Source organism: Jaculus jaculus, chromosome X (genome assembly GCF_020740685.1).
Source record: "Jaculus jaculus isolate mJacJac1 chromosome X, mJacJac1.mat.Y.cur, whole genome shotgun sequence".
NCBI classification, from domain to species: Eukaryota; Metazoa; Chordata; class Mammalia; order Rodentia; family Dipodidae; genus Jaculus; species Jaculus jaculus.
The window spans coordinates 29,084,263-29,093,796 of record NC_059125.1 but is presented as its reverse complement, the minus strand read 5'-3'; the positions used below and the strand labels follow the sequence as shown (position 1 = coordinate 29,093,796).

The 9,534-nt window shown below is 39.5% G+C and overlaps 1 protein-coding gene across 3 annotated transcripts in view; it reads right to left on the bottom strand.

Moving 5' to 3' along the window:
- Nucleotides 1-3,459: 3,459 nt before the first annotated feature.
- Apoo (apolipoprotein O) overlaps nt 3,460-9,534 on the bottom strand; it is a 104,103-nt gene continuing 98,028 nt past the window's right edge. For all 3 annotated transcript variants that reach the window (XM_045140459.1, XM_045140460.1, XM_045140461.1), the window contains exons 8-9: nt 8,854-8,922; nt 3,460-3,712 (exon numbers count right to left, since the gene is read on the bottom strand). In XM_045140459.1, the coding sequence (XP_044996394.1) occupies nt 8,884-8,922 (39 nt within the window). In that variant the 3' untranslated portion in view covers nt 3,460-3,712; nt 8,854-8,883. The remainder of the gene's footprint in view (nt 3,713-8,853; nt 8,923-9,534) is intronic.

The window sequence follows — 9,534 nt, the reverse complement described above, 5'->3', positions numbered from 1 at the left end:
AGTGCTGGGATTAAAGGCGTGTACCACCACACCTGGCGTCTAAGTCATTCTTTTTTTTTTTGTTTTGTTTTTCAAGGTAGGGTCTCACTTGGGTCCAGGCTGACCTGGAATTAACTCTGTAGTCTCAGGGTGGCCTTGAACTCATGGTGATCCTCCTACCTCTGCCTCCCGAGTGCTGGGATTAAAGGCGTGCGCCACCACGCCCGGCTTAAGTCATTCTTTAATATGTAGAATGTTTCCTCTAATGTCCCTAAAATTATTCCAATAGAAGTATGGTGTTTAAGTGAAAGTGGATGAAGAGTCATTGCTTAGAAATTAGAAATGGCCACAAAAGATGGAATAAAAAGTGTAGAAGTGGGGAGGGAAGGATAGCTCAGAGGTGGAGTCCTTGCCTCACATGTGCAAGGCCCTGGATTTAGTTCTTAGCAATGCTCACACAGCATAAAAACAAATCAGTTTTGAGCAGAACCTTGGGACTGAAAAAAAAAAAAAGACACAAGAATAAGGCAAGGGAGGAAATAGAAAATGTCACTTTTGTTTGTTTTTTTGAGGTAGGTTCTTGCTGTAGCCCAGGATGACCTGGAATTCACTATGTACTCTCAGGGTGGCCTTGAACTTACAGTGATCCTCCTACCTCTGTCTTCTGAGTGCTGGTATTAAAGGCATGTGCCACTATGCCTGGCCTAAAATGGAACTTCAAAAGGTATAGTGGGCTGGATAAATGATGCAGTAGTTCCTGCACAAGTATGAGGGGCTGAGACCACCTGAGTTCCAAGCTCCAGAACCCACACTAAGCAGCTGGGCATGGCAATACATGTATATAATACCAGTCCCATAGGGGAACAGAGACCCACCAGAGCAAGCTTTAGAAGCAGTAAGAGTTTCCAGCTCAAACAAGGACAGATGGAAAAGCAAAATAGCAGGAGACTTTATTTCCTACTGTGGCCTCTGCAGATGCCCATTTTATATCCATTCAAGTTCAGGGTCCAATAAAGGCATGCAATAAGTGTTTAATATAAAATGTCCACTTTGGGCCACTAATCAACAATAGTTTTAAAGCAACCTGTGTTGGAGGGATGGCTTAGCGGTTAAGGCATTTGCCTGCAAAGGACCCAGGTTCTATTTCCCAGGACCCACGCTAGCCAGATGCACAAAGGAGTACATGTGTCTGGAGTTCATTTGCAGTGGCTGCAGGCCCTGGAGCGTCCATTCTCTCTCTCTTCCTCTTTCTCTGTCAAATAAAAATATATTTCTTAACAAACAACCTATCAGCTGGGCATGGTGGAAACGCCTTTAATTCCAGCACTTGGGAGGCAGAGATAGGATAACCATGAGTTTGTGGCTAGCCTGAGACTACATAGTGAATTCAAGGTCAGCCTGAGCTAGAGTGAAACCCTACCTCAACCTTCCCCCCCCAAAAAAAGCAACCAATCTTCTCTGATCAAGTTATTTCTCTACTGTACTAAAACATGGATCATACACTTTTAGGAGGTGGTTCTGTTATACCCAACCCACAGAGGAGTTAGTAAATTTTTCAAAAATAAATAAATTTTTCCCAATGGGGTGGCACACACCTTTAATCCCAGCACTTTGGAAGCAGAGTGTGGGGGGGGGTCACTGTGAGTTTGAGACAAACCTGGGACTACAGAGTTCTAGGTCAGCTTGGGATAGAGTAAGACCCTTCTTCCAAAAGAACTAAATAAAAAATACATTTATTTGAAAGGAGAGAAGAGGAAAGGAAAGGGAGAGAGAGGAGGGAGGGAGGGAGGGAGGGAGGGAGGGAGGGAGGGAGGGAAGGAAGGAATAGGCACACTGGTGCCATTGCAAATGAACTCCAGAGGCATGCACCATTTTGTGCATCTGGCTTTACATAGGTACTGAGGTATGAAACCCAGGCTGGCAGGCTTTGCAAGCTTTAATTGCTGAGCCATCTTCCCAGCCTGTGTTAAGTTAAAACAAAACAAAACAAAACCTTTGAATGTGCACATATGTTTGCACCAGCATGTGTGTGCATGTACTTATGTGTGAAGTGGAGGCCAGAGGTTGATGTTGAGTGTCTTCCACAATGCTCTCCACCTTATTGAGACAGGGTCTCACTGAACATGAAGCTCACCAATTGGGCTAGACTAGCAAGCCAGCAAACCCCTAGGGTCCCCATCTCCACCTCCCCAGTGCTGGGATTACAGGTGCACTGGCAACTGGCATGTATGTGGATGCCAGGATCTGAATACTCTACCAACTGAGCCATCTCCCCACATCCTTAAAGCAACTTTCAATAGTGATTAAAGGGTCAATGATGGGAGGTTAATCTAGGAGGCAGTCAAATATCTATTAATATTTGCCAAAGTATGCTGAGGTGTAAATCAAGCAATCTACTGAAGAAACTCATGGAATCTTCACTTTGAAGAGGTGACAAAGGAAGCCATGACAAATGATGAAAGGTTTAAGTAACAATATCAGATTTATAATTTTGGCACTACTTTTACACATTCAGATTGGTCCATAATACAAAAGTAGTTCAGCATAAAACAACACACACACACACACACACACACACACACACACACACACACACACACATATATATATTTCTGAATAACTAGGGGACTTCTCCTTAGGGTCAAACTTGCTTCAGCTCATTAATCTGGTAACAATGCCAGCAGAGTTCCTGCCACTTTGGCTCTATTAAAAGTAGTTAGCATTAATATGTGCATGTCTATTTGTGTATTGTTATCTTTCCAGCTGCTATCAATTCTGGAAGGTCAGCAATTTGGAATTAGACCAATGATACAAGAATACAAAGGATTATAGTTTCCAAATCTGACTGATTTGGCAAATCTAAATTCCTTTCACATGCTGTGCCTCTGCCATCCTTCTTGGCTGACTGACAAGTCAAAAGAGGCTCCTGCTGGTCCCACCAGCCCTGGGAATACAGAGTTCCATGAGCTGTGCATTGAGGATCCACAAAGGAGGAACAAGCCACACAGAAAGACAGCCAATGCACACAGCCATATCCTAATTCATTCCCTGGCTGAGGACATACACTACTTCATTATGAGTCTCTTACAGGCATTCAAGAACTGGAAGAGCTCCACAAACTGGGAGGTAACTGCCACAACAAAAGCCATTGTTAGTGTTTTTGTGTCTTCTAATTAGTGCAGGAGTTCTGTTCCTTGCGCTGTGTTTTGGAATACCATCATAGTTCCTCTCCTCTTCTAGGCTCTGAGGTTCAGACTCTGCAGACTGCCAGCTGGTGCTGCCCTGTGTGTGAATAGTTACTTACACACACACACACATACACACACACACACACACACACACACACACACACACACAGAGAGAGAGAGAGAGAGAGAGAGAGAGAGGGAGAGAGAGAGAGAGAAGCTCATACCATGTGTACATCATACACATAAGCACCAGTGATAGTTAAACTGTCACTCAACGGTCAAGACAGCAGACTTTGTTTGAATTTGGATTTTAATTATGTACATAAATAGTGATATAAGAATGAGGAGTTCTAAAGTGTGCACATTATCTCCATATGAAGGATTTCAGATTAGTTGGCTTATAGTATGATATATCACCCAAGATAGCAAAAGGCCTAGTGCAATTGTTTCTGAAGAAGACAACCAGTTTACTATATCCAATACTGACTTCTCAGTCATTTGTCCGCAGAAATACTAATTTACTGTCTGGAGTTTCCAATGTTTACCTATAATTAAAAGAAAAAGAAAAACGTAAGTAACTATACCTGGAAAAATAGAAATGACTAATATTTTACGTTTTGAGAGTTATTTAAATTGAAATCAATAAACCATCCAAAGTATTTGTCTCATTTCATGTCCATAAAGATCATAAGCCAGTGAAAACTATAATTAGTTCCATTTCACAGGTAAAGGACAATTCAGGTTTTGTCCCATTAATACTACATTCAGGATCTCAACTGGCTGAGTACCTGAGCAGTCAAACAGAGAGGTAGATGTGTGAATGAGATGCAAAGTACATGCCTAAACGGCACATTGCACCTTCCCATCTGGATACCAAACAGCTACATTTCCATGAATCTGCTAAAGGAGAGTGAGATTTAATCTTCCTCAGTTGGCTATATCCCTTTCTCTTATCACCATTATTTTTTTTTTCTAGAAAGAAGCAGACATAAATTCAAAGATACAACAAAGCCAAACTGAATCTTCTACACATTGTTTATTTCCTTCACATGCAATGACTATACTTAGCAATTAGAGGTTTATAAATATCTTTTGAGGTGCCGGTGGTTGAATTCCAGGGCCTCACATATGCTAAGCAGGCGCTCTATCACTGAGCTATGTCCCAGACCAATATTTTAGAGGATAAGGACTGACTGCTCACTTGATCTTTTGATGTTAAACTAAAAAATGTTTATTTTATTTCTTTATTTTCAAGCAGAGAGATAGAAGACAGAAATATCGAAAGAATTGGTATGCCAGGGCATCCAGCTGATGCAAACAAGCTCTAGATGCATGTGCCACTATACATCTGGCTTTATGTGGGTACTGGAGAATCAAACTCAGGTTGTTAGGCTTTGCAGGCAAATGTCTTAGCCTCTGAGCCATTTCTCCAGCCCCTCAAAATGTTTTAATTAAGCATGCAAGCAGCATTTACCTTTTCTGTCTCAGTTTTATTGTATTTTTTCTTTTTGTATCCCAGGCTGGCCTTGAACTCATAATGTAGTCAAGGATGACCCTGAGCTTTTGATCCTTCTGTTTTCATCTCCTGTGTACTGGGGTTATAAGCATACACCACCACACCTGATTTTCTGCCTCAATTTATTAATCTATTTTCATTTTGGCTCCTCTACAATTTTAACTGATTTAATACCTTGTTTAAACACTGGGAATAACCTATACTAGCAAGGATTAAATAAACCATGGTAACATCCAGACCAGGAAATCACTAATTAAGTAAATGAGTGAAGTATGAACAGGGAGGGACATATACAATATATTAAGCAAAAAAGGACAACTTCATTCATTTACCTTATACAACTAAACATAGCACTGCCTATGAAGTATTCTTACCAAAACATAGAAACTCAATCTGATCCAACTATCAATTTATGAGAAACAGAGAAGAAACTAAGAGACAAATTGAATGACACTAAATGGATATAATCAACCACAACCAGAACATGGTAAATTTTAAAGGACAAAAAAAAAAAAAAAAAAAAAAAAGTTTTCAGCAAATAAGTGACAAGGGACAAATGATAGGCAGGAAACTGTCACAGTTTAAAAGACAACAAAGAGAACTATAAGTCAAACATAAGGGACAGACCCTATATGAATCCTGATTAAAGTAAACTAGTTATAAAAATTTATTAATGCGGGGCTAGAGAGATGGCTTAGTGGTTAAGGCACTTGCCTGCAAAGCCTAACAACCCAGATTCAATTCCCTAGCACCTGCATAGAACTAGATGCACAAAGTGGCATATATATCTGGAGTTCCTTTGCAGTGTCCATTCTCTTTCCCTCTCCCTCCTGCTTTCAAATAAATAAATAAATAAAAATATTTTTAAAAATATTGGGAGATGGCTCAGTAATTAAAGGCACTTGCTTACAAAACCTGCTGGCTTGGGGTTTGATTCCCCAGTATCCATGTAAAGCCAAAGTAGCACACGCATCTGGGTTTTGTTTGCAGGAACAGCAGGCCATGGCATACCATTCATATTCTCTCTCTCATAAATAAAAATTAATAATTAAAAAATAAAAACAAAATTTATCAATGAGAAACTGAAATGGTGGCACATGCCTATAATCCTTGTACTCAACTGGCTGAGGCAAGATGACTCTAAGTTCAAGGCCAGCCCAGGCTACATAGTTAGACCTTGTCTCAAAGCAATAACAAAAAAGTTGAGACAACCAGGAAAATCTATACATTGACTAGACATCAGATGGTATTAAGAAGTTACTGTTGGGCTGGAGAGATGGCTTAGCAGTTAAGGCACTTGCCTGCAAAGCCAAAGGATCCCAGTTCAATTCTCTAGGACCCACGTAACCCAGATGCACTAGGGGGCGCATGCATCTGGAGTTCATTTTCAGTGGCTGGAGGCCCTGGCACACCCATTCTCTCTCTCTCTCTCCCTGCCTATTCCTCTCCCCCCTCAAAATAAATTAAAAAAAATAAAAATACTATTAATTTCTTTAGGTATGATATGAAACTATGCTTATGTGCCATCAGGGAGTTTTCTGTATACTTTCAGAACAGTATCAAGAGTATGATTTCATATTGTCAAAAGACAAAAAGCATGCAAATGAAAAATGTACATTACATATAATAAAAAAAATCTAAAGTGGGGCTGGAGGGATAGCTTAGCAGTTAAGGCATTTGCCTGCAAAGCCAAAGGACCCAGGTTCAATTCCCTAGGACCCACGTTAGCCAGATGCACAAAGGGGTGCACATGTCTGGAGTTCATTTGCAGTGGCTGGAGGCTCTGGCACGCCCATTCTCTCTCTGTGTCAAATAAATAAATAATTAAAAATTTAAAAAATCTACAGTGATGTACTAAACTATGACCAGAAATTACCTCTGGGAAAGAAATAGAGATAAAACAAGTTTTACAAATATTTATCTTGGGCTACAGAGATGGCTAGGGTGCTTGCCTGCAAAGCCTAACAGCTCAACCTGGGCGACCTGGGTTTAATTCCCCAGGACCCACATAAAGACAGATATACAAGGTGGCACATGCATCTGGTGTTCGTTTGTAGCAGCTCAAGGCCCTAGCATGCCCATTCTCTCTCTCTCTCTCTTAAATAAGTAAATAAATAAATATATTTTTAAAATCCTAGGCTTTATCCCAGGTAACACCAATAAAATTATTTAACATATTTTACAGCTAACATACACATACAACATACCTCCAGCCTTTAATCCTAGCACTTGGGAGACTAAGGTAGAAGGATTGCCATGAGTTCGAGGCAAGCCTGGGACTACACAGTGAATTCCAGGTCAGCCTGGGCTAGAATAAGACCCTATCTTGAACAAAGAAAAAAAAATTCCAATAAAGATCTAAACAAATCAGGAAATCAAAATTGTTTATTCAGAAAGTTAAACTCTGATCCGGAATACCTCTGAAAACTGAAATGGACATTTGCCTACTTTTTCTATATTATATCTCATTGTCACAGTAGAGAAATATAATCATATTCAGTGTAACGTCTCTAGAGGACATGCTGTTCTCTAGCTCTTCCCCCTCTAGTCTTCCTTCTACTGGTACATCTTGCTCCACTACCCAGGGATGCCTAGGGGCTGCTGCTTTTTAACAAGATCCATGGGTAATTTGGTAAATTGTTTGTATAATCCCTGAGAGCTACTGACATTGGGTTACTATAAATGTGAAAGAGGAACTGGTTTTGCTCTCTGTGACCCCTCAAGCAGGATCAGGAAAATTGTGGAGGAGTCACAAGGAGACATCTTTTGCTTACTATAAGAAATGGCTTCCTAAAACTCAGAACTGTGAAAACAGCTGCCTTATGAGGTGTTTCCTATCAGCGGCAGTGTAAAAGGGGGCTCTGTTTGAGGGTGGTCGTTGAGTTAGTTAGTCTCTCAACTTCTAAGCTAAATAACTCTGGCTCTCTAAAAATATGAAAGTTGCTTTAGAAATGAAAACCTTAAACTTAGGAGTTTCATGAATTTTAAATAGTAGCTATGACACACAGTAAATATAACATCTTTAAAAAATTTTTCATCTACATTTTTTTTCATAAATATTTTTATTTATTAATTAGAGGGGGAGAGAGAAAGAGAAGGGGAAAGAATGGGTGCACCAGCCTCCTGCCAGTGTATATGAACTCCAGAAGCATGTGCTGCTTTGTGTGTCTGGCTTTACATGGATACTGTGGAATTGAACCTGGTGCAGCAGGCTTTGCAAGAAAGTGCCTTTAACCACTGAGCCATCTCTCTAGCCTTAAGAAGTTTTCTGATCATATTAACTTGAGTTTTAGCACAGTGGCATGTGCAAGGTCTGGGTTACATCCCCAGTGCAACAACAACAAATATATATATATATATACTGTAAAAGAAAATTTGTATTTATTGCAGAAAATGTAAAGCCCTATCACTTAGCATAACAAAGCATCTATCATGTGACATGTTTTCCCTGTTTACTAATAATTGTGGCTGGGCCTGATGATGCAGGCCTAAATCCCCACTACTTGGGAGGATGAGGTTAGATTATCACAAATTCAAGGCCAGCCTGGCCAACTTAGTAAAACTCTGTCTGAAAAAGAAAAAGAAAAACCAAGGCTAGGGATGTAGTTCAGTGGTATAGATGCATATACATAGCACATGTGAGGTTATGGGTTTAATCCATAGTACCACAAAAACTGTGTACATGTTCCCATACTGTTAAATATTATTGAAACAGTATATATCTCTATGGATATACTACAATTTAATTATTTTCCTATAGCTGAATACTTGGCTATTTTTAAAAAAATTCCTTGTCACCTTTTAATTACCAGGAAATTACAAGAGCTATCATATAATTCTAATATATTCACAAAATTTTAATTAGTGTTTAATACTTAGCAGGTACTTGATAAGTGAATATCCAAATATATATGAAAACAAATAGTGAAGCAAATATAAGATCAAAAGAAAACTGGCATCTGTCTGGTTTTAGCTTGTCTTCAAAGCCCAGGTGCTTCTCAGGAGCAAACACAAGTAAGCCATGGCACATGGGAGTTCAAGGCCACCCTGAGAATACATAGTGAATTCCAAGTAAGCCTGGGCTAGAGCGAGACCCTACCTCAAAAAAAAAAAAAAAAACCCCCACCAACCAAACAAACCAAAAAAGCCACCAGCTTTCTTGTTCTTTACCTGATTAAAATGGGCAGAGCATGGAGTTTTCTATTTATTTCCAGATGGTGAATTCTTCACGTTTCCTGCCTTATAAAACAAAATTGAGAGTTGTAATGTAGTTTGAAAAGAAATAGTGAAATATCTCAAAGTATCTTCAGTATTTGGCTGAATATAAACATTAAATTTATTATTTTGGGGGGATGGAGGACCACTTTATTAACGATGTGGGGTGAAAAGTCAAAGAAAGGCCCAGGAAGACAAATCTCAAATTCTCAGCTGGGTTTGCAGGTGAAGACATTAAATATGGTCATAATACAGAGTGATCCATATCTCTGTACACTTGATCTTAGCCAAAAGGCTTAGAAGTGATCCTTTTCTCTATAAACTGAAGGTATTAATACTGATCCCTGAGGATCCTGTTGTAGAAAGTGAATTAGGCACAAAGAGCAGGAAATAAAGCTCTATGAATCTTTCTTATATTGATTCAGCCCAAACAGTTGTTTCTATCAAAAAGAAAGTGAATCAATAGTGAAAATATTTCTTAGATTTATGAAGTAATGTCACTGTCACTGTTAATAGGCTTGATACCTAGAGGAAGGCTTATTGTCATTACGCACCATAGGGACCAAGCATGCATACTCTGGAAGAAATTTAAACTGGACCACACCGGTTCTGTCTGGCCACCATCCATAAATATAT